A 26565-nucleotide genomic window follows, 5' to 3' on the forward strand; every position below is an offset into this window, starting at 1 on the left:
AATCCATGCCTTCTTCTACATTATCTTCCTGGATGCAACTGGCTTTAACCCCGAGGTCCTGGCCTAACCACATGGCTGAATCAGTGGGTCAGTGGTGGCAGTGATAGCTTGTCTAATAGAATTTCCTGGGTTGATTGTTTTGGTGATTGATAATTATTATTGTTGCTGAGACCCTGGTGTCCCCGTTTACCTCTCCTTGCTCCTCTGGTGAGCTGTGTTTTCACCGGCTACTAATTACAACCTGAGGCCCTGTCCCCAAACGGCCTGAGTCTGACACGTCCCCCCCAGTGTCACCTCTGTGTCCCCCACCACTGCCATTAGCCGCACTTGGCAGCCAGTATTAGCCCAGATATTAGCGCCTCGCCGGCCCACCTGCTGCCCTTATGGGACACTCTCATTGCACCCCTATGTTTGTCTGTTCTGTGCTAGTGGGGAATCGGGACTATCGGGGCACATTGCATTAATAATAATAATTACCCCCCAGGCACTATCCTAGTCCCTACGTACACAGTCCCGCTAACGAAGTGTCTCAGTCAGGGTCCTGTGCGCCTATAGCCCTTCCCCAGGGAACGGCATGTCTAGTCCACACAATGCACAATAGCGCCAACCCCTCATCCCCTGATCCCCTCCTGCTTTGTTAGATTGACTCTTCCTCACACCCCCCCCCTCCCTCTTTCTCTTTCTATGCTCCCTGGTCTTCCTTTGATATCACCTGAGTGGGCTACTCTTGACTTTGCCTCTGTAGCAGACGCTCCCTCCATTTCTCCCTCGCTCCCCTTGTGAGAGTGACTCCATGGAGACCCCCCCCCCCTCCCCCCACCACCTCCTTTGTCGTGAGATCACTCTACCCCTCTGGGTCTTTTTATTTTCCTGTTCACACAGCAGATCCATCCAGTGCCAATTATCTCATCATTTCCACCAACTAATTCACCATCAGCCTCAGCAGTGTGCCCTTCTTTCTTGCCACTGCAAGTTATTTGTAAGGTATATGATGTAGTGGTATATTTCCATAGAAATGTCAATAGCATTTGTTTTAATTGCTTACTTACCTCATGTTTACTTCTGATTAAAAATGCTCAGTGGACAGGACAAACAGCTTGTTATATTGCCCAAGCCGAAAAGTGTTTAACCAAGCTTTTGAGGCCGACATCAAGTGTTCTGATTTAACTTCTTATGCAACAATTGAATTTATATACACTGAAGAAAAATGTAAATGCAACATGCAACAATTTCAAAGATTTTACTGTCACAGTTCATATAAGAAAATCAGTCAATTTAAATAAATTCATTAGACCCTAATCTATCGATTCCGCATGACTAGGAATACAGATCTGCATCTGTTGGTCACAGAAACCTTAAAAAAAGGTAGGGAAGTTGATCATTAAACCAGTCAGTATCTGGTGTGACCACCATTTGCCTGATGCAGCGCGACATATCTCCTTCGCATAGAGCTGATCAGGCTGTTGATTGTGGCCTGTGGAATGTTGTCCCACTCCTCTTCAATGGCTGTGCTAAGTTTCTGGATATTGGCAGGAACTGGAACATTCTGTCGTACACGTCGATTCAGAGCATCCCAAACATGCTCAATTTGTGACATGTATGGTGAGTATGTAGGCCAGAGAAGAACTGGGACATTTTCAGTTTCCAGGAATTGTGTTCAGATCCTTGCAACATGGGGCATTATCATGCTGAAACATGAGGTGATGGCGGCGAATGAATGGCATGACAATGGGCCTCAGGATCTCGTCACGGTATCTCTGCATTCGAATTGCCATCGATAAAATGCTATTGTGTTCGTTGTCTGTAGTTTATGCTGGCCCATACCACAGCCCCACAGCCTCCATGGGGCACTCTGTTCACAACATTGACATCAGCAAACCGCTCACTCACATGTCTGCCATCTGCCTGGTACAGTTGAAACCGGGATTAATCCGTGAAGAGGACACTTCTCCAGCATGCCAGTGACCATCAAAGGTGAGCATTTGCCCACTAAAGTTGGTTACAATGTCGAACTGCAGTCAGGTCAAGACCCTGGTGAGGATGACGAGCACGCAGATGAGCTTCCCTGAGACGGTTTCTGACAGTTTGTGCAGAAATTCTTCGGTTGTGCAAACCCACAGTTTCATCAGCTATGGGGTGTCTCTCCTCAGACCATCCCGCAGGGGAAGAAGCCGGATGTGGAGGTACTGGGTTGGCATGGTTACACATGGTCTACGGTTGTGAAACCAGTTGGTCAAATTCTATAAAACTACATGCGAAGCAGCTTATGGTAGAGAAATTAACATTTCAGTTCTCAGGCAACAGCTCTGGTGGACATTCCTGCAGTCAGTATGCTAATTGCTCGCGCCGTCAAAACATGAGACATCTCTGGCATTGTGTTGTGTGACAGAACTGCACATTTTAGAGTGGCCTTTTATTGTCCCCGGCTCAAGTTGCACCTGTGTAATGATAATGCTTTTTAATCAGCTTCTTGATATGTCACAACTACCAAGTGGATGGACTATCTTGGCAAAGGAGAAATGCTCACTGAAAGGGATGTGAACAAATTTGTGCACAAAAGCTTTTTTTTTGCGTATGGAAATGTCTTTTATTTTAGCTTAAGAAACATCGGACAAACACTTTATATGTTGCGTTCATATTTTTTTGTTCAGTATAGATTCAAAATATAATAAAGTGCCAGTGTCAACTCCTTTCGGAAAATCATGAATATCTATGACAATGGACCAACCTCTACTGTACTTCAAATCAGCCCATTCTGTTAAAGCTGTGATAGGTGTTAACAATAGACAGTACCATAGATCTCTGAGGTTTTCCTGGAGTGCCATGATGCCACTCACGCTGATCCCTCCTGGAGGCTTGGGCGGGTGTCAGTGGACACTGGTACGGTGCACAGATCTGATTGAATGTGACAGGAGACCCCTGAACACGGCTGAAGTGTCCAGACACATCTTTGTCCCCATCACACAGACAGATGTGTCGAGTAGATTTAAGTTATGTACTGCATGTCTATACAAGTTCAATCTAATTTAATATGTCACGCACGTCCCACTCAAACTCTCAATGAGGTGACCTGGCAGTACATGACAAAACAGTCTGTGATATGATTGCTGTAACATTGTTCTCACGCCTTTGTGTGGTGTGGATTGACACCATTACATACTGTAGTATGTTTTCTCCAGCTTTGTCTTTTCACTATCGCATTGGTCTTTTTCTAATGATAAGGGGAGGATTCCACAGTAAACTGAATTTGAAGTTGTTTCAGTCACACTTTATTTGGATAGCCCCATGTTGATGATCTACAGATGGTCACACTAGCAACAAACTATCCGTTGAAAAGCAAATGCTTGCTAAGGTTACGGTTCGGGTTAGGTTTAGAATAGGGGTAAGGCTTCAAGTTAGGGCAAGGGTTAGGCTAAGGGTTAAGTTTAGGGCTAGGATAAGGGTTAGGGCTAGTGTTCGTGGATAGTTACTTGAGATGTTGTTGACAGTTATTGAACATTACTGAACATCTACAAACCATCTACTCGGGACTATCCAAATAAAGTGTTACTGTGGTTTCTTTTAACAGACGTTCAAGCTATCTATACTGTGATTGATGTATAATTTGTCCATAATAAGGTTTCACTGCCATTCCGCTCCTAGTTTACTCCTTGCCGTTCATCGTGTCACTTCATCACTTAAATAGCCAATAATCTGTGCAACACAACAACAGTCTATTTAGATCTTCTCTTTCTTCTGGCAAATACTATTTAAACAACCTGGTAAACATGTCTGTCTTAATTCATTATTCTCCTCCCCATCATGATCAAGCCTCTCGATTTAATGAGGCAAATAGATATTTCTGCAGTGATTGTCTCTCTCCCTCAAAGTATTAAGACTATTAAATGGACACATCTGTTTTTAATTAGGAGCTAAAGTCACCTCGACGCTGCCTTCCATTTTAATGTACTTTGAGCAGTGATTCCATCATGCCCCCCCCCCTCCCCCGACAAACAATGCAGTGTTTCTCTGCGGCTCTCTGTAAACAATGGCCTAAAATGAGATAAATAAGGAAAGATAAAACAATTCTACCGGCATACCAGAGACACTGCAGTACACAGACAGGCATATCCAGGGTTTTGTCCAGCAGTATAATGACATACATTAGATAATTGTCACATCCTTCTTTATGTAATTCTAGACAATAGCACCTTGGATTTGTCCATAGAGAGAGAGTAGGCAAAAGTATAGGCCGTTTTGGTTTGGTTCCTGTTGCTAAATCAAAATTATACAGCCCTTCGTACATCAGCTGATATCTCAAAGTGCTGTACAGAAACCCAGCCTATAACCCCAAACAGCAAGCAATGCAGGTGTAGAAGCACGGTGGCTAGGAAAAACTCCCTAGAAAGGCCAAAACCTAGGAAGAAACCTAGAGAGGAACCAGGCTATGTGGGGTGGCCAGTCCTCTTCTGGCTGTGCCGGGTGGAGATTACAACAGAACATGGCCAAGATGTTCAAATGTTCATAAATGACCAGCATGGTCAAATAATAATAATCACAGGCATAACAGTTGAAACTGGAGCAGCAGCACGGCCAGGTGGACTGGGGACAGCAAGGAGTCATCATGTCAGGTAGTCCTGAGGCATGGTCCTAGGGCTCAGGTCCTCCGAGAGAGAGAAAGAAAGAGAGAAAGAGAGAATTAGAGAGAGCATAATTAAATTCACACAGGACACCGGATAGGACAGGAGAAGTACTCCAGATATAACAAACTGACCCTAGCCCCCCGACACATAAACTACTGCAAATCAATGTTGATTGGTCGCATACACAGTTTTGCAGATGTTATCGCAGATGGAGCGGAATGCTTGTTTCTAGGTTCTATGTGGCCTAATAGCATCTTTATAGACACAAATATAAATACATTTTGTTTGGTGGCCTTACAAATAATGTCAAAATATCAGTGGTCCTCAAGGTGCATAAGGATCTACTGATCATTTTAGGGAAACGCAGTGCATTGTGGGATGCTGCTTTTGGTTAGTTGGGGAGGGAAGCAGGCAGGTGTGAGACTCCGGGAGGCGGCTCTCAGAGCCAGGTCCCTGTAGAATAACCCATAATTGGAAGCAGAGCTCATGAGTATCTTCTGCGTAGGGATGCTATGGCGCTTGACTTAGCTCCACCTGCCACCTAGTGGAGTAGAGGAGCTTTTGTGAGAGAGACTGTTGTCGCTCAGGCTTTTACGTTTTAACCAGTGCATACGGTATATGAAAGCTAGTATCTCAGGTCTTGTGCACTAGATATTAGTCTGGCCATTTTGAGTAATTGAAACCATTTGTTTTCCTTTTGAAAGGCTTTGTTGGTGAAGTGTTCTTGATTTTTTTCCACAGTTGACAATGGTAGACATTGAAAGGCATGTAATTATCTATGTGGAACACATGCTGTGTATTTGTTTGGGGTCTGAGTTCAATGGAACAGGTTAATTATGCATGACATTGTGTCTTGTTAGGTTGGCCAAAGTGGGCTAATAGACAGACTCAGTCCTGCATACTTGTTATAACCTATAACAGGTACAGGTGTGTTGTGAGAATTTGATTTACAAGTGAGCCTGTTGTGTATGCAGGCAGATAAATAATTATCCACAGGGCAAATCATGTTTATTCTAGATTGTCTTTCACAGAGGAACCCAAATGAGGTTGTGCTGTTCTTTTCGCACCCGAACAATATAAGATGACTTATGTGCTCGTTATAGAGGAACAACATGCAAATATATAACCCACATCCCAGTCATAACTGACATCCCAGTCAGTATGCAACTGTCCACCTGTATGGATGTCTAAATCTTGTTCATGATATTCCCCTGTGACAAAATGATGTCTGCAGTATCGCCTAAGGCCACTGAAGGTCAGTGTAACACCTCTTATTGAAACGTTCTGAGAGGGATGTGGTGATTATTACCTCAAACATCACAAGCACATGACAATGATACCATTGTTTGGGTACTACCAAACATGTTCTAGTTTGGAAAGTACAGCTGTTTTAGTTGTTTGGTTGTGTCCCACATTTTTGTATATTTATTTTGGTAGGCTACTATACACAATGTACAAAACATTAGGAACACCTTCCTAATATCGAGTTGTACCCCTTTTGCCCTCAGAACAGCCTCGATTCGTCAGGGTATGGACTCTGCCATGTGTCGAAAGCGTTCCACAGGGATGCTGGCCCATGTTGATGCAAATACTTCACATAGTTGTGTCAAATTGGCTGGATGTCCTTTGGGTGGTGGTCTATTCTTGGTACAGACAGGAAACTGTTGAGTGTTAAAAAAACCCAGCAGATTGGCAGTTCTAGACAGACTCAAACTGGTGAGCCTGGCACCTACTACCGTACCTCGTTCAAAGGCACTGAAATCTTTCATCTTGCCCATTCATCCTCTGAATAGCACACAAGTAATCCATGTCTCAATTGTCTCAAGGCTTAAAAATCCTCCTTTAACCTGTCACCTTATCTACATTAATTGAAGTGGATTTAACAGGTGACATCAATCAGTGACTGAAGCTTTCACCTGGATTCACCTGGTCAATCTATGTCATGAAAAAAGCAGTGATTCTTAATGTTTTGTATACTCATTTTATATGCCATGGGTGGGTTGTAATGCTAGCCTCATGTGATCTAGGCCTTTTTTCTCAAAATAACTTTGATCCCTCCCCTAAACACCCCGACCCACACTCCTTTTCACATTTGTAAAAGCATTAATGGGTAGGCCACATATGAAATCTATATCCAGTGAATTTCTTTTTGATCACTCAAAAGCTTTCACAAGTCCTTTAAAATGTGTATTTTTGACTCAAGCAAAAACGATCTGAGGCCTAGAGGAAGAGAATCGCTCATGTCTGAGGATGACACTCTGAGGATGATTACTCTTCAGTAATGAGTCACTCAGAGATCCAGTCAAGGGAAGATAGTAATGATGTTTATGAAAGAAAGTAGAAAAATTGGTGTGTTTTCAACCCCCACTCTGTCTAGCCTGGAATACAAACTGGAATACCCTGTTTTACTTGAACAATTTAGATTCCAGGCTACATTATAATAAATAATTGATTAGATGTATATAGCACTTTTTTACCAACTGAGGTACTCAAAGTGCTTTACATAGTAAGATAGAAACTCCACCACCAATGCGCAGCAACCAGCATCTGATCTTCCATCCAGGGAGCGATCAGGACCGACCCTGCTTAGCTTCAGAGGTAAACCAGCAGTGGGATGCAGGGTGGTAAATGTGTCCTATTGAAACAATAGATCATAAACCAGACAGGAACCAGCTGCTTCAGCAATTACGTTAATATTCTTCCTCGCGCTTATTGGTTCACCCACCATTCTAATCGAGTAAGAGAGAACAAGACGATCGCACACGGTAACTGATACTGTAGGTCATTTCCCTCTGGTTTGACTGAGAACGGAACAACAATTTACTATACAGAAATAAAGTGTTATGACATTTTCACAGCACTTTATGTTTGTATAATACGTTGTTCTTCCTTTGTGATTAATAAGTGTGGGGAGGATCAGGTGGTTCATCACGTCCCGGTTCAAATCCCGGGATACTGCTTTTGTCCAAGGCAGAAGGATGAATGACTTCACCACCCCATCGAACCATTACATCAACTGTTGTCATGCTTTGTCCTGTACGTCTGCATTGTCCTCTGAGAATGTGGCGTTATTTGGAAGTCAAAAACAGAACACAGTTGCAGTTTGTTAGGGAGCAGGGAAAGGAAGCCAGGGCTAACAGCACTGCACCAGCCACCAGCCCACACAGAGGCACGATGTTCATTGGCAAGAACAAGTAGTTATTGTGTCGTGCCATGATAAAACTGAGTTCGTGCAGCAGTGTGACAGTGAAAGGAATGGAAGACCAGTCAACTCTGGGTTCTTTGTCAAGGTTCTGCTAGGTTAGTTACCAAAAGGATGCACAGTATTCCTCTAACACATTTTAGGGTCAAGATGGTAGCTGGGATTCTTGATAGTCTGACATGGCATCGCCACTTCCCAGGTATCTCAATTGCATGTTGATATGTAAATACTTGACTGTTTTATGATCCGTGTGCATGGTACACATTGTTCGACATGACGAGACAACTTCATCTGTGAGAGAGTGTGAGAACATTGGGTGGTCAAGCTAACAAGGAGAACTGTTCAATGTTATTTTGACAATGCAAAACTTGAAACTCTTGATGTGGAAAATGTCTACTTTACAGTTTAACTAGACAACTTGTTAAAGAATGAAACAGAATGCCCTGCAGACCTGGCTTGCATACATGTGTTCCATTAAGCTTCTCTTGAGATAAGCACACAATTTCTCCTGTATAGCTTATAGTTGAGGGGAAAAACAGGGTATTGTTCACTACATTGTTAGCAGCAGACATTCCCTGGACATGCCAGCCGCTAGCTAAACTGATAAGCAGCTATCTATCTATACATCTCTTTATGTGGAGGCAGAAAAAGACTCTCTGTGTTAGCATTAGCTTTGTAAGTGCTCTATTTATCTGTTTGTGGGCCTTTTTCTCTGAATACTCTTTCTAGTCTTGAGGCTTATGCCCCCGGTCATGATTGCGGTGGTTAGTCTGCAGAGAGGCGCATAGCACTAAGTGCTCTGGATGAGCAACACAGGCTTTCTACAAAGGGGACCGTTGAGCGAGAGCAATCCGCTCTGGGACTTGCAGTTTAGTGACTGGCAGAGCATGAATTATTCAACGTGGGAAGATAGTGTATCTTTCTAATACAGGGCTAGTTTGTTCAGCTGCCTCTGGTTATTCCTAGAGAACATTGCAAAGAAGCCTGACCCATAAATCAGTTATGGATCAAAAGGTCTCTTTTCTCCGTGGGTTAAGAAACATAATTTCTCTTGCTCAGAACAGTGGCAGGGGTAGAATAGGAGTTTGAGTGAGCATTGAAAAGGGATGAATGCGGATCGATGGGAGCAGAGCTGAGAGAAGGTACTGGTTGACCTTAGCGCCATAGCCTTATATCAGACTGCTTCTCCAGCAGTTCAATCCAAGGCATCTCCATGCCATCACGCCGTGGTATGCCGGCATGCCGGCCGGATGCAGCTCCCTAGCATGAGGCCTGGTCCACAGCTAGACCAATGGCCTCCACTGCTTCATCATGAAGACCACAGTGAGACTCGCTTCGCAGGCCAGATCAGCGACCAGAGGATTGCGCGTACATGTAGTCTACAGTGGCATGGAAGCACAACTGCATATAAACAAAGCAAATATAACACATGAGAGGCTGTCTGTCCTAAAGCAAACATTGGGTAGTTCATTTATTAGCCAACGCATCACCCACTAAATATCTAAGTCTATACCTTTCACAATGTTACAAAGCAGATCTATTCCAAGCGTTCAGATTTATTCATGGGGAATGCATCCTCGCTGGTTGTTGCCGTGATCTGCAAGGCCCCGTCTTGTCTGTGGAGCGACTGATACTAACCAGACACTGTTTGTCACGGGCATCCAGAATGGCATTCGAATGGAATCCATTCCCTTCTCTTCTTTGTGCTTGTTCAACAGTAAGGTTTGTATTAGTTTATACACAGGTTGCCTTGAATTCAGTTGGTTATTAAAAAACAACAACATTATACCCAGATTTGAGTCATTGCTATAGATGGTGCAGCTGAACTGAAATGAATCCCAACTCTCATTATGAGGACTATGTATCATTTATAAAACGTATGACAAGAATACTGTTCAAAAGGTTCATCCTCAATATCACCGGGGGAACACTACCTGCCCTCCAGGACATCTACAGCACCCGGTGTCACAGGAAGGCCAAAAAGATCAGCCACCGGAGCCACTGCCTGTTCACCCCACTACTACCTAGAAGGTGGAGTACAGGTGCATCAAAGCTGGGACAGAGACTGGAAATAGAAGCTGTTTCTCTGCCCATTACCATGCCCTGAACCTTAGTCACGGTTCTAAACAGCTACCACCATGTACTCCTGTACACCCTGCACCTTAGAGACTGCTGCCCTGTGTACATGGTCATTGAATACTGGTCACTTCAATAATGTTTACATACTGTTTTACCCACTGTACATACTGTATTCTAGTCATGGCTTATCTTATATAACATATTTTTTATTATTTGTTAAGGATTTTTTATATTTTTTATTGCAAGGTTTTACTGCACATCTACAAGTCAGTGTACGCGGCCAATAAACTTTGCTTTGATCTATTCTAAATGCTACTGTGTGGTGCTGTACTCCAGTTTGACTTACTCAGGACTCTTTCTGATTTTCTAAGAATATGTCCCGGGGCCTTTGTCCTGTGATGTGTTGGGGTGCTTGTTTTCTGTGACGACAAGTGACCACCACAACGCACTGGTCTATCAGGGAAAAACAAATATAGTGACAAAAAAAGATTGTCTGTGTGTGTTTGCATGGGTTATCAGCTGTGCGTGCATGTCTGTGTGTGTGTGTGCGTGTGTATCTGGGAACATGTGCCAGTCACGTCTGTGGTTCGCTAGATATCCCAAGGCTCTTTCCACTCCTATCAGCACACTGTAAACTAATCTATAGCGATCCTTCAGTTCCTCCAGCAGCTCCATGTGATGGCTGGGATATCCAGACCCTGCAGTCTCTGTCTGCCCTTAAACAGTAATAGCATGAATACAACAGAAAACAGCACACTGTAGAATGTTAATGAATGTTCATACGGTCTGTCATTAAATCTGACACCAGACACCATAAACGATTTGACGTAGTTTATTCTGAAGGTTTTGGGAATTAACAGATAAGAGCAAAACCGGTATTCAGTTCAACCATCTGTAAAAATGGTTAACAGTAGTTATAAATACAACTGTCACGACACTGAAGTTCATGAATTACGTTTTGTCCCAGTGTGGGCCCAGTTAAAACACTGGTGGTGAGATCCAGAGGTAGTGGTGGGTGGCTAAAGTTGACTAGGAGCAACACTGTTTCAGCACTGTGGGTAGAATGAACAGGGGGACAAATACAAAACTAGAAGCAACTGGTGGGGAAAAGCAGGTTAAGATGGATGTGAGGAAGAGGGTCTCTTTCCTCACCATCCATCCCCTTTGTTGACTGATTTGTAGCAATGAGGCACAGTCGTACATGAAAACGTATTCATGAATAGGGTGCTAGTTTGTTACCAGGACTGGTTGAGAAGCTATTATTACATCCCACTCAACCCTCTCACATGGAATGGTGAAATGACACCAAAACGCCTAACGCGTTACTCTCTCCATGGTTCCTTCCCAAAGCAGTTGCTAGTTGTGCTTGAGACTCGACTGCCACCCTTTGGACCACACACTGAGGTTTAAAGTCTCTATCCGTCCCTCTGTCTCGACAAAGGAACAGTGGGAAAGTGTCAAGGACACCTCCATTTCACATCTGCACAGACAAATAAAATAGTTATTTTTTCATGGACAAGCCATTTCCTTTACAAAATAAATCTTATTTCTCAAGAATACAATAATAAAATGAAGCACGTTGGGAAAAAAGTAACAGAACTCCATATATACACATACTATTTTGGCAGACAAAAACATGAACAAGTTCATTATTGTAAACAGCGCTCTCCTCCCTTTTCTTCTCGCCATTGTTCCTCTTCCTGTTTCCTATTACATTCACAGCTCTAGTTTCTGGTTGGTCAGAAACCCGTAAATTGTGCTTAAGAAATCCTTGAACCGTTCAGAGCGGCTCTCCTAGGGTCAGACCCTGGGGTCTGCCTGTAAATAAGTGCACTGTCTCTACAGTAGGTCACTGCTTTAAGACTGTCCCCGTGGCTGCAAGTTCACGTGGCCCTCCTAGTGCACTGTCTCTACAGTAGGTCACTGCTTTAAGACTGTCCCCGTGGCTGCAAGTTCACGTGGCCCTCCTAGTGCACTGTCTCTACAGTAGGTCACTGCTTTAAGACTGTCCCCGTGGCTGCAAGTTCACGTGGCCCTCCTAGTTGACCCGCAACATCTTGCTGTTGGACGTTGAGGTGGGCAGGAAGGGTTAAGGGCTTTTTGTGTGGTACCGGGTTAAGCAAAGGGAGGTTTGAGTGGGACTGGGGTGGGAATGGAATGGTTGTATACGGCGCTGGAATAAGAATAGTTGTGTGGCAACGGCACTAGAACAGTTACACACACTGTAGTCAGGTTTGTGTGGGACTGAGGTAAGGAGATTTATGTATGCTACTAGGGTAGGGAAAGGTGCTTGGGGGTATGAGTGCCACTAGGGTAGGGAAAGGTGCTTGGGGGTATGAGTTCCACTAGCGTAGGGAAAGGTGCTTGGGGGTATGAGTTCCACTAGGGTAGGGAAAGGTGCTTGGGGGTATGAGTTCCACTAAGGTAGGGAAAGGTGCTTGGGGGTATGAGTTCCACTAAGGTAGGGAAAGGTGCTTGGGGGTATGAGTTCCACTAGGGTAGGGAAAAGTGCTTGGGGGTATGAGTTCCACTAGGGTAGGGAAAGGTGCTTGGGGGTATGAGTTCCACTAAGGTAGGGAAAGGTGCTTGGGGGTATGAGTTCCACTAAGGTAGGGAAAGGTGCTTGGGGGTATGAGTTCCACTAAGGTAGGGAAAGGTGCTTGGGGGTATGAGTGCCACTAGGGTAGGGCAAGGGGCTTGAAGGTATGAAGGGTTTAGAGCGTAAGCCTTCAGTTGTCCTCCTCAGAGAGCTCGTCCTCCCCTGTGGCTTTCTCGGGGATGGCGTCCAGGCTGCGTGGTCGGGTCCTGGACTCGGAGCCTGCTGTGCTCCCTGATGGCCCGTCCTTACTTAGGTTACAGGTGAGGGCGGCGTAGTGGATCTGCTTCAGGTTCTCCTGGACTTCACTCTTTGCGTGCTTCAGCAGGTCCGCCTGGCCCTGGAGGGAAGGCAGGGACATGACAGGAATGGCAATATACAGACAATGGAGCATGTATCAACAACTTGAATCTCCAGTTTAAACAGAAAGACAAAGGGTGAAACCAATAATACTTTAAAAAGGTCACGAAGCGAAAGAGTAGTGTGGTACTAACTGTTTAATGTTAGTTGTATGCGGTCAGACATTGGAGTCCTACACCTCCCCAATACCCACGGAGCGTAACCGCTGCTTCTGTGTATAATGAATTATGCAGCGTAGCCAAACACTCACCAGGCACCAACTCAATTTCCCGGGGACCATGTATAAATGATGAGCCCAAACGCTCATGAGGTGAGCATGCAATTAATGCATGCAAATATCACAAATAAATATGCGGAAGGTCATTCCTCGATAATTAGCCCTTGCATTGACACAGCGATTAAATGAACGGCATGAAGACAAATACATCAGACTGAGTGTGTACAATCTAACTAACTCAGACATAGGCTCTTACTCCACCGGGCTGCAGCTGAAAAACAAATGTCCATATAAACCTTATGTCCCTTCTGTAAACAAACTGTTTTCCTCATTTAGTGAAGCTCAACTGCACTGTGGAATCAGAATCTCTGTGTTTGCTCGGAAGTTGTTTCTTGAATTTAAATTCACTACCTATGCCTGCCCTCAATAAAACAAACATTAAGTTAAACCTCTTACATGTAACTAAATGCAATCGAAAGTGTAATCTACGTAATCCCAAAAATAAATTATTTATCATGAGATAAACAATAACTAGTAGTGCTGCATACTCCAAGATTAAACTCTCACCTTTCTGTTAAAAATAGTTATACATTGCAATGGTGTAGTCACATTTGAGGACACAAGCTCAAGTACACAGATCATATTTTATGATTATTTCCTATTCAACAAAACTGTATGAATAAGGCTTGAAATAAAAAAAAAATAAAAAAAAAATATTTAGAGTTCACCTTCCTTATAACTGTAAAATACATATTGGTATATTTAGAGTTAGAGAAAATGTGCCTGTTTTCTAAAGGTCTCTCTTGATTTAAACGTCTGCCCCCATCACTGTGAACGTCTCACAGAGTTCTAGCTTGGCTTCCTGAACTTGTTAGGAACTTGCCTTTCATCTCATTTTAATATTGTCCATCTATGACAAAGTATTTTTTGAAATTTTAGAAATATCACATTTCCATAAGTAATCAGACCCTTTACTCAGTACTTTGTTGAAGTACCTTTGGCAGCAATTACAGCCTCGAGTCTCCTTGGTATGACGCTACAAGCTTGGCACACCTGCATTTGGGGAGTTTCTCCCATTCTTCTCTGCAGATCCTCTTAAGCTCTGTCAGGTTGGATGGGAAGCTTTGATGCACAGCTACTTTCAGGTCTCTCCATAGATGTTAGATCGGCTTCATGTCCGGGCTCTGGCTGGGCCACTCAAGGACATTCAGAGACTTATCCCGAAGCCACTCTTGCAGTGTCTTGGATGTGTGCTTAGGGTCGTTGTCCTGTTGGAAGGTGAACCTTTGCCCCAGTCGGAGCGCTCTGGAGCAGGTTTTCATCAAGGATCACTGTACTTTGCTCAGTTCATCTTTGCATCGATCCTGACTAGTCTCCCAGTCCGTCGCTGACGGACACCCCCACAGCATTATGCTGCCAACCCCATGCTTCACCGTAGGGATGGTGCCAAGTTTCTTTCAGACGTGACCCTTTGCATTCAAGCCAAAGAGTTCAATCTTGGTTTCATCAGACCAGAGAATCTTGTTTCTCATGGTCTGAGAGTTGTTAAGGGCCTTTTGGCAAACGAGCTGCCATGTGCCTTTTATTGAGGAGTGGCTTCTGTCTGGCCACTCTACCATAAAGGCCTGATTGGTGGAGTGCTGCAGAGATGGAAGGTTCTCCCATCTCCCCAGACAAACTCTAGAGCTCTGTCAGAGTGACCATTGGGTTCTGACCAAGGCCCTTCTTCCCTGAATGCTCAGTTGGCCGGGCGGCCAGCTCTAAGAAGAGTCTAGGTGGTTCCAAACTTCTTCCATTTAAGAACGAGAGAAGCTACTGTGTTCTTGGGGACCTTCAATGCTGCAGAAATGTTTTGGTACCCTTCCCCAAATCTGTGCCTCGACACAATCCGGTCTTGGAGCTCTACGGACAATTCCTTCGACCTCATAGCTTGGTTTTTGCTCTGACATGCACTGTCAACTGTGGGACCTTATATAGACAGGTGTGCTTTTCTAAATCATGTCCAATCAATTGAATTTACCACAGGTGGAATCCAAATCAAGGAGTAGAAACATCAAGGATGATCAATGGAAACAGGATGCACCTGAGCTCAATTTTGGGTCTCATATCGAAGGGTCTGAATACTTATGAAAATAACGGTTTCCGTTTTTTATAAATTTGCAAACATTTCTAAAAACGTGTTTTTGCTTTGTCATTATGGGGTATTGTGTGTAGATTGTATTGGTATTGCTGACGATTGTGAAAAAAGTCAAGGGGTCTGAATACTTTCCGAGGGCACTTTAGGCTTCAGACAGGAGTTGACAGACAGTCGGAAGAGCGAATTAAATGGTAGGAGGGACATCCCTGCTGCAAGAGGTGTCAGATGTCATATCCTGCTTCATACAGGCAGATGAGATACTCCTGTGTCTGAGAATCAGGGCTACCTCTTAATGCAAACCATTTTGATCTACGGTGTCCATAGATCCATTTATACGCAATGGTTTTAAATAAAATAGATTAAACAAAAGCTAAAAACTGTCACAAAAAAAAGATTGCAAAAACAAATTGCTCAAACTAGGTGGTCATTATCCTTACCTTGAGGATGGTTATGTTCCAGGTGAAGCTCTCCACAGCCTTGGCCAGCTTCCTGCCCTTCAGGCCCTCCTTCACCGCCATGTCATGGAGGTTCTCATGGAACTCCATCGCTGGGGAGAGCGGGGTCAGGGGACACATGAGTTTTACACTGTATTCACACACATCTGTCCCAGAGGCTAGCATTGACGTACAATGTTCAATGCATTTATATGCTAGGTTTGCATGAAATGCCAATTGGGGTTAGGCAAGTCAGCACTATAGGGGAAAAACCTTAAGTTATAAAGCCTCCACACATTTGAGTTCATTATTGACATGTGAGACAATGATAAAACACCAACACACATTAGATGATCATACGTTAAGTATTCAACCATCTGTCACTATGTCTGTCTCTCAGTGTGCACACAGTACTAGAACTACCTGGTTCAGTTTTTGTTTTCATTATCTATAGGAATTACACTAGTCTGAAAACAGCTGCCCAGCAGACAACATGAGGACGGAAGCAAGGCTGGTGAGGTCAAGATGGAGTGAGAGACATCTTCTCTTGAGAGTGTGAGAGAAAGAGAGAGCAAGACTAGTATGGGCAGGGCAGACAGACATGACATCCCCTCACTGTGGATTAGCATCAAGGCACTGAGCAGAGGAGGAACTTGTCTCCCGAGGAGCTCCCTTCCTCCTCTCCTTCCCCCTCTCTCTCTGACGGAGTGCTGCTCTCCGTTAGGATACACAGACGAAAATTGCTGGGTGTTTGATTTGAGTCAGGTTGTAGTAGAGTCCACAACATCAGGGCAACAGCTGAGGGTCTGGCCGTTAAGGTGCTCGGTATACTACTAATAGCTTCACCAGACTCAGCTGATGGCGCACACACACACACACACACACACACACACACACACACACACACACACACACACACAAGCTGAAACGGTTGGACTGAGCATGCTCAGATCTATCGCGGCGCTCTATCAGCTCTGGGTCGGTTCCCAGCCCTGTTGGTGTTGTTTCCATGGCAACACCAAATACCGTACATGTGAGATATACGGTGGGGTGGGTTGGATGTTGATGATGATTCTGAGGAGGTCTCTGATATTGGCACTTCAGCAGTTAGCACATACCTGACCTAGATGAAGAGTCGAGACTGAGAAAACAGCCAAAGGAATGTTCACAAATTAGACCCTGGCTGAGGCTAGTGTTGTATTATTTTACAGAGAATGGTTAGGGCATAGACTTTTTTAAATGTTTAATTGGACCATTCACTGTGCTAATAATCTGTTACTCCCAGCATTTATGATTTTGTTCACTGTGAAACATCGTAATGATTCCGGAATGATTATCCTCCACCCTCAGGTGCTGTGCTGCTGCACCTACAGTCACTGCTGTTGTACTCAAGAAGCATGACTGTGCTGGACACACACACACACACACACACACACACACACACACACACACACACACACACACACACACACACACACACACACACACACACACACAACCAACTCTCAGCAGGGGTTGCTTAGCAACACAGTGTAGAGTTGGGGGTGTGTGACGGGGGACTAATTCTGTCATTCTGAGCAAGCCCTTTCAAACGCAATTCTCGGCAAGCTTATGCTCGCTGACAGAGACTGTATGGAGCCACCAAAGGTTCTCAGTCACCTTTGACAATCCATAACCGAGCGGCAGGTAGGAAAGGGGTTTGCCGTGGCCAATGACAATACATCAGGGATTAGCTTCTTTAGATGGTGTAATCTTCTCCCTCGTATACCTGGAGCTCAATAACTGTCAGTACAATGAACTTGGACCACAGTGCCCAGTCACAGGATATATTAATAAAACCGTTTCCCCAACCTGTATTGTAGCCAAGGCTAAATGTTGGTATCAAACGGTGGCATGCGTGTACAGATATGTTATAAAAGATGATCTGCCTGTTTACTAGCTTTATTAATAATGGATTGAATCGCAAAAGCAACACATTGATGGATTGTCCCCAAACCTCCTGAACAGATGATGCATTTGACCCTGTAGAATATCACCTACTGTATTTAATGGCCACAGGTCATTACTGTAATGGGGCTTTTCCATTCATCTTATGTTCCACATTTTCTCTTTAGCTTGTTTTCTAGGCAGTTTGTAAAAGTTAACCTAGGTGGGATCTGTTATAAGCATTACACTGTCCAGACTAGGTGTCTTTTGGGGTTCAGCTATTGAGTTGTCCCAGATGTTATTTGGTACCTGTGTGAGTGTCAACTATTGCATTTGATCTGTGCGCTTCAGACAGTAAGTAGTGAGCTTTGTTCATTGTTACCCAGGGGGTCTTTTGAGGCGGGTTGTTCCCTCTGAGTGGTTATGACGGATTACACAGAACTCCAGTAGCTGTTGCTGGAATGTTCTGCTCACTGTCCGGAGGGAATACAGTTTGTATTGACCCATTTTCCACTCGCACTCACAGCTGACAATACGTATCGAGGAAATTATAACGTGATTTTCTCGTTGCTTAGTTTACCATCTGCTGTGTCCTATTTTGCAAAATGTTGGTGGTTGAATCCAGCCCAGTAGATTTGATATGGTGCCTGGTAGTGACCAAAAGCCTTGGGCGGCCAATGTGGACGTCCATGTTTAACCTGTTAAGTAGTCATGTGTGCCCATATTAACTAATAAAATAATACAAATTCATGAAGAATTTCCTACCTTCACTAGCCTATCGTTTTGGCTTAACTGAGTGGCCTAGTTAGGTACAATTTGAAAGAATTTCTGTATTTGAGTACTCACATGTTAGAGTGAAATGGTGCTGAAGGCAAAAAAAAGTTTGCGCTATGCTGGTTGATCTGATACACAACGGAAAACCAAACTTAAAACATGTTCAATGCACTTGATATACTCCTCAAAGAACACACACCGTACCCGAGTTTGAAATTATGTCAGTGCTTATAAAGTAACATAATAAATTGCTGCATTTGTGAATTGAGTACTTGTATTCGAGTAATTAGTAAACAAATGCAAACTTTAAATCGAGTAATGTGTACGTGTGCCCATCCCTAGTTACTTTCAGGTTCATTTTCATAGACATTTCAAAGATTAGAGGAAAATAACCATCCATTGACAAAGTGTGATGGGTTCATATCAACTTTGAAGAGGAATGCTTTCATACTATGGACACAATATACTGTAATACTATAGATCTAACGAGCACCAAAAGTGAGCACAATTCCGTATCTCCCTTCTGCCAAGAGGAAGAGATATTTTTGTTGTCTCTTTCAGCACCGTTCCTTCAGGCAGTTCACATCTTAACTCTCAGACTACCAATGGCTAATGTCTCGGGCAGCAGCTTGAAGGCAAGTCCAGTCGGTGTTGTGATGAATACTAAGAAGAGGAGATGACGGCAAGAAGCCATTGATTTGCGACACACACCTCAGTTAAAGAAGACACTTCTCCACCCCCTTGATGAGCCAAGACAACAGACTATGAATATTTGATATGTCATCCATCTGGAAACCAATAAATCCCAGCCCCCCGGAACGACGGCCTGCTTCTCCTCACTCGGCGCTCCAAGCAAGCTACTCCATGATAAATGAAACATCTACAATGCTTAGATGGGAAACGTTGCTGAAATGCGCTGCATTAGATGAAAGACACAGACGTCTAAATGATCCTGTCATTGAATATGATTTGATTTGTACTGTAGTAAATCTACAGGTCAATTGTATGCTGCTTTTAAAGCACACAATTTCATTTTGCAGAGTTTGCACCGTTAGAGATCTTTCTGGAAGAAAATCCACCTTGTCGAGTTCCCCTCATAATGTCGGGGAAGGAAGAGAGGGTGAACATTCTGAAAGTTTCTCAAGCCAAGACTCTCCCACCTTGGAGCAAGTAGTGGAGGGTGGGATCTCTGCCAGCGTGTTCCATTGATGAGCTGCCAATCACCCTATCAAGGCTCCAAGATCCTTCCGATCCCCCACACCCCAGAGCAGATTGGATTAACACTGCCCCTGTTCAAGTCAAGTCATTATGCAGGGCCAGAAGGCTATTCTCACAGAGACTCTCACCAGAGGAGCGGGATAAACAGTGCTAAGCGCACAGATATAATAAAATTGGAAGAGCACACAAGCTGCAATATTCATATCAAAGTGCAAATGCAGAATTCTAACAATGAGATCAATCATTTTCCAATCAATTGCTCAGAAAAAAAAATCAACACACTTTTTTATCCATTCTGGTAAATTATTCCCTTTCAATTGTTATTAGATGGGCTTGATCTCATTCTGCACGTCTTGTAGCGGTGCGGTTCCTGGGGGAAACCAGGCATAAAGAGACCGCAGCCGCCTGCCAGTCTTTGATGTTGTTCTGTTCAGAACCTGGGTGTTTACCACCTCAGCTGCAACCCTCCTAATTAGAGGAGCAGCGAGGCCCGACGTCGTGAGAATCATCAAAAACCAGTCAGAACCAAATCAGTGTTTCAAAGCAGCCGGGTCACAGAAATGAGCATGAATCAAATGTTAATAACTTATGTAACAGGGCCGGCATAATCAGTCCATCTTTTTTTGTTAGCTGCTGCTCTCTATGGCATACTTCAGATGGGGGGGGGGGGGTGATTGTATATGAAAGGAGGTAGGGAAGATCTGAGGGACAGTGGATCTTTGCAGAGAAATGGGCTTTTCATGCTAAACATCGCTCTTTAGTCATCTCTTTCCCTCTCTTACCTGCTTTCTGGGTTAGCAGGATTCGGTCGTAGGCTCCCCCGGAGTTCTCCAGCAGAGTCTTGCTGGTCTGGATCATCTGTCAGGAGAGGAGAAAGCAGACAGGCCAGTTGAACCTCTTACTCCCTTCACAGCAGCCTGGCATCCTGCGGTAGTGAGCTATCCTCATTTTTGGGGGGGTTTGTGGAGTATGTATCCAGTGCAAAGGAGAAAGAAGCCTTGGCCCTTATTACAGAGATAGAAGGGCCAAGCAGCGGGAGTTGTGCTGAGGCACGGTAAAAAATAGAGGGAGGAGAGTGTATCCGAGTATGTTATTGAAATTTGCAAGACAACTAGGGTATTACAGTAATTGCATGTTATAATATGACGCTCCAGTCCTGTTTCAGAGTTGGTCTGAAAACATGTGATTTCAAGAGTAGGTTATTATTGTTTATTACAGCAATCTGTTGTAGAGAGGACAGGCCTTGTTCAGAGGCCTAACACAGCCTTATCTGTGGCATTACAGCTGGGTAGCGGACCGCTAAATTTAGCTCCCTGCCTTAATTGAGTGCACACACTTCTGACCTCCATGACTGTGTTAAAATTGTCATGGTGGCTCTGATCACAGAGGCCCATTTGCACTTCTAATGCCTGACCAAAAAATAAAACACCCCAAAATACATCCCTGGTACATCGGGGTTATTTCGGGAGGTTAATGATGCGTGTGTTTACTGTCATGGATCCTGGTAAATACCCACTGCGTGACCCAGAAGCGGTACACACGGATATGACCATCTGGATCTTTCTCCCTTATTACCGTCTCTCGGAGTGCAATTAATACGATCATCTGAAGGAAATGATGTATCATCTAAAATTAGAATAGGTTCCTTAATGCGATTCTGGGGCGAGATGACACAGTTACAGCAGCCTTCCGTTTCAATTAGTGGTACGGGTGTTGGGCTTTATATTCGCTGCTCTGGCGTAGTTGACTTCTACATTCCCTCAGTGACTTAAGAGCACTGCAAGGTCACATAATAAAAGGCAGACAGTCTTGTTCCATTGCCAAGGCAGACCGGGCAGGAGCTTGGGGTGGGGAGCGTGGGCAGCTGTTTCAGCAGAGCTCCAGTTGCCAAGTCAATCTCTGACGGTCGGCCGGTGACCCAACAACATGCCCCCGAGATCGATCCCCGTTGCTGTGCCAGATTTCCAGCCAGTGGGAAAGAAGAGAGTACCTATTTAGGAGCATTGAGAGCGATGTGACAGGCGCTAAGGGGATCGGCAGCACTGTGACTGTGTGTCTGTGACAGCTTGTCCATGGTGGACTGCTGGGCTGGGCGTTCCACTTCAGGCAGTGAAAATGGAGATGGATCAAACAGTGACTCCAGCCCTCTACACCCAAATGGGGATATTAGGAAAAAAACTAATTAGAACATGTTCTTTGGTGATACATCAATTTGAAAATTAGGAGTGATTTACAAAATTATTTGAAAGCCCTGACAATTAACAATATGGCCTATATATTTATTGAGGTGGGCATCAAACCTAGTTTTATGAGGGGCAACCCAGAGCATTCCTACAGTCTGTGATGAGTGTAACACGTCGTGACGAAGCTGAGGGAGGCGTGCGGGGTGTGTGAGGGAGGAGGGGGGGCTGTTTGTGACAGTCCACAGCTGCAGTAACAGGGCTGGAGTCTGTCAGGCACACTGATTACTTTACTAATGGGTGAAGAAATTATAGCCTTGGGTGACAGACACAGCAACATGGGGAGGTATTTATAGTGGATTGAGAGGTAAGTGGCTGAACTCAACGCTGGCTTTGCTCACTAAAGACTAGCTATGGTGATGTGTATTTAGTGGTGCTACTGGGAGTGTTTTACAAGGCTTCAAAATGGCAATAGTTATCATTAACAAACTAGTACTTTGTGACACATTGGTACTTCCCTACATTTTTTCTAGAAAAATCGACACAATTTACAACACGAAGAACAACACATTCAATTAAGATCATTTCTGCAGCACTGTGATGATACTTGGAAGAGTCCACATGTTCTTTTCCTCTGCAAACGAAACAAGTAATGATTAGAAAAACCAGACAACCCCATAGTAAAATAGTGTATATCTATTTACCTAGTCGGCTTGATGTTGTGTGTCCTATGAGAGAAATATTCCTCTCAAAGCTCATTCAAGTTATGACTGCCATAGGGAGGGAAACCTGCAATCTGACAAGCAGTCAATGCACAACAATTCTTCATTCAATCGCGGGGGAAAATGGCATTTGTTAAAAAGAGGTGTATCCCAGCTTTCCATTCATACTTATTTATTTCTCAACTCCTAAATATTCTGAAATGCACCATTTTAAACCCAGAGTTTTTAGCAGCGTCATGGTTGAGCACGATACCGCTCAGCAATTCACCTCGAGTGCACAGGGAGAGTGGACCAAAACGTAACACGGGTCAATTGTAGGGTAACTTGGAGTGACTTCAATTGTGATGAGACAGATTACATACAGTTGAAGTCAGAAGTTTACATACACTTAGGTTGGAGTCATTAAAACTCGTTTTTCAACCACTCCACAAATTTCTTGTTAGCAAACTATAGTTTTAGCAAGTCGGTTAGGACATCTACTTTGTGCATGACAAGTCATTTTTCCAACAATTGTTTACAGACAGATTATTTCACTTATAATTCACTGTATCACAAATCCAATGCATCAGAAGTTTACATACACTGAGTTGACTGTGCCTTTAAACAGCTTGGAAAATTCCAGAAAATTATGTCATGGCTTTAGAAGCGTCTGGTAGGCTAATTGATATCATTTGAGTCAATTGGAGGTGTACCTGCGGATGTATTTCAAGGCCTACCTTCAAACTCAGTGCCTCTTTCTAAATAAATCAGCCAAGACCTCAGAAAAAGAAATTGTAGACCTCCACAAGTCTGGTTCATCCTTGGGAGCAATTTCCAAACGCCTGAAGGTACCACGTTCATCTGTACAAACAATAGAATGCAAGTATAAGCACCATGGGACCACGCAGCTGTCATACCGCTCAGGAAGGAGATGCGTTCTGTGGTGAGAAAAGAACGCACTTTGGTGCGAAAAGTGCAAATCAATCCCAGAAGAACAGCAAAGGACCTTGTGAAGATGCTGGAGGAAACAGGTACAAAAGTATCTATATCCACAGTAAAAAACGAGTCCTATGCCGACATAACCTGAAAGGCCGCTCAGTAAGGAAGAAGCCACTGCTCCAAAACCGCTATAAAAAAGCCAGACTACGGTTTGCAACTGCACATGGGGACAAAGATCGTACTTTTTGGAGAAATGTCCTCTGGTCTGATGAAACAAAAATAGAACTGTTTGACCATAATGACCATCGTTATGTTTGGAGGAAAAAGGGGGAGACTTGCGAGCCAAAGAACACAACATGTATTTGGCTAAGGTGTATGTAAACTTCCGACTTCAACTGTATTTGGTTGAGCAAGAATAGTGGCAACCAGGGAAAATGTTGGGGGAATAAAATGTAACATGAAGTGGTTTCTGTGAGAAGCACAGGCAGGGGACATGTCAGCATAATTATATTTATTCATTTTCTCAGTCCTTCTACATAAAATGTACACGACTTGATCTTCTTTCACTTCATATTTTCATCAAAATTGCTGAGGACACGCAAGAGTCAATGTCTAACACTTAACTCATGATCCAAACTTCACTGACGGCTGCCCATGACTCTCAGTGAGTGAGACACTTGAGTAAAATTACACGACTCATCTGTTCGCAGGTCAGTTAGCACATTACCGTCATGCTCTGTGTGGGGGTTCTAAAGTCATGAGAATGAGACATTATGAATACATTAGGTAAATGACATGCAATGCTAATGGTGTACTAATGCAGTCTGTACCCTTTGACCTGTGTTTCTGCAGTGGATAATAAGCTTCACCAATACTTCTCCAGGATTTCTGCTTTGTGCACAGCACACTGCAAACATGTCTGACACAGAAAACAGCTGGTGTCAAATAGAAATATCAAGGTATGAATATTTTAAAGCGTATTCAATACATATTCAGAGAAAATAGGCTACAGATTTGAGGATGAAATATCAGATGCTCCTAATGTGTTTTTCCATGGCCACGTTGGATAATCTAGCAGAGCTTTCATGTTGTTTTTATCTTGCCCACTGTATTGTAGCAAATAGAGTAGTTAAGTAATGAAATATTCAAAATGGGGGACGAAGGGAATTCTATAACACTCATATTATTAAGGTACTGTGGGGCAAAAAAGTATTTAGTCAGCCACCAATTGTGCAAGTTCTCCCACTTAAAAAGATGAGAGAGGCTTGCAATTTTCATCATAGGTACACTTCAACTATCACCGACAAAATGAGAAAAACAAATCCAGAAAATCACATTATAGGATTTTTAATGAATTTATTTGCAAATTATGGTGGAAAATAAGTATTTGGTCAATAACAAAAGTTTATCTCAATACTTTGTTATATACCCTTTGTTGGCAATGACAGAGGTCAAACATTTTCTGTAAGTCTTCACAAGGTTTTCACACACTGTTGCTGGTATTTTGGCCCATTCCTCCATGCAGATCTCCTCTAGAGCAGTGAGGTTTTGGGGCTGTTGCTGGGCAACGCGGACTTTCAACTCCAAAGATTTTCTATGGGATTGAGATCTGGAGACTGGCTAGGTCACTCCAGGACCTTGAAATGCTTCTTACAAAGCCACTCCTTCGTTGCCCGGGTGGTGTGTTTGGGATCATTGTCATGCTGAAAGACCCAGCCACGTTTCATCTTCAATGCCCTTGCTGATGGAAGGAGGTTTTCACTCAAAATCTCAAGATACATGGTCCCATTCATTCTTTCCTTTACACGGATCAGTCGTCCAGGTCCCTTTGCAGAAAAACAGCCCCAAAGCATGATGTTTCCACCCCCATGCTTCACAGTAGGTATGGTGTTCTTTGGATGCAACTCAGCATTCTTTGTCCTCCATACACGACGAGTTGAGTTTTTACCAAAAAGTTCTATTTTGGTTTCATCTGACCATATGACATTCTCCCAATCTTCTTCTGGATCATCCAAATGCTCTCTAGCAAACTTCAGATGGGCCTGGACATGTACTGGCTTAAGCAGGGGGACATGTCTGGCACTGCAGGATTTGAGTCCCTGGCGGCGTAGTGTGTTACTGATGGTAGGCTTTTTACTTTGGTCCCAGTTCTCTGCAAGTCATTCACTAGGTCCCCCCGTGTGGTTCTGGGATTTTTGCTCACCGTTCTTGTGATCATTTTGACCCCACAGGGTGAGATTTTGCGTGGAGCCCCAGATCGAGGGAGATTATCAGTGGTCTTTTATGTCTTCCATTTCCTAATAATTGCTCCCACAGTTGATTTCTTCAAATCAAGCTGCTTACGTATTGCAGATTCAGTCTTCCCAGCCTGGTGCAGGTCTACAATTTTGTTTCTGGTGTCCTTTGATAGCTCTTTGGTCTTGGCCATAATGGAGTTTGGAGTGTGACTGTTTGAGGTTGTAGATAGGTGTCTTTTATACTGATAACAAGTTCAAACAGGTGCCATTAATACAGGTAATGAGAGGAGGACAGAGGAGCTTCTTAAAGAAGAAGTTACAGGTCTGTGAGAGCCAGAAATCTTGCTTGTTTGTAGGTGACCAAATACTTATTTTCCACCATAATTTGCTAATAAATTCATTAAAAATCCTACAATGTGATTTTCTGTATTTTTTTGTCTAATTTTGTCTGTCATAGTTGAAGTGTACCTATGATGAAAATTACAGGCCTCTCATCTTTTTAACTGGGAGAACTTGCACAATTGGTGGCTGACTAAATACTTTTTTTGCCCCACTGTACATTGATTACGGTGAGGTGTAAGGCGTAATAGGTCTGTATTGAAATAGCCTCAATGACACATTATAAACTGGGTGTTTCCAGCCCTGAATGCTGATTGGCTGACAGCCGTGGTATATAAGACCGTTTACCATAGGTATGACAAAACACTTATTTTTGCTGTTCTAATTACGTTGGTAACCAGTTTATAATAACAACCAGGCACCTCGGGGGTTTGTGGTATATGGCCAGTATACCACGGCTAAGGGCTGTGTCCAGGCACTCTGCAATGTGTCGTGCATAAGAACAGTCCGTAACCGTGGTATATTGGCCAATATACCACAGAACCTCATGCCTTATTGCTTAATTATATAACTTCAGTCCATTGTCAACATTGATTAAATGAAT

At 43.6% G+C, this 26565-nt stretch overlaps 1 protein-coding gene across 4 annotated transcripts in view; it reads right to left on the reverse strand.

Moving 5' to 3' along the window:
• Positions 1-10719: 10719 nt before the first annotated feature.
• The window catches only part of LOC135520207 (inactive phospholipase C-like protein 2), a 59052-nt gene continuing 43206 nt past the window's right edge, over positions 10720-26565 (reverse strand). For all 4 annotated transcript variants that reach the window (XM_064945593.1, XM_064945592.1, XM_064945594.1 and 1 more), the window contains 3 exons: positions 20348-20423; positions 15651-15760; positions 10720-12839 (listed from right to left, as the gene is read on the reverse strand). In XM_064945593.1, coding sequence (XP_064801665.1) covers positions 12633-12839; positions 15651-15760; positions 20348-20423 — 393 coding nt within the window. In that variant the 3' untranslated portion in view covers positions 10720-12632. The remainder of the gene's footprint in view (positions 12840-15650; positions 15761-20347; positions 20424-26565) is intronic.

This window comes from Oncorhynchus masou, chromosome 29, assembly GCF_036934945.1.
Source record: "Oncorhynchus masou masou isolate Uvic2021 chromosome 29, UVic_Omas_1.1, whole genome shotgun sequence".
NCBI classification, from domain to species: domain Eukaryota; kingdom Metazoa; phylum Chordata; class Actinopteri; order Salmoniformes; family Salmonidae; genus Oncorhynchus; species Oncorhynchus masou.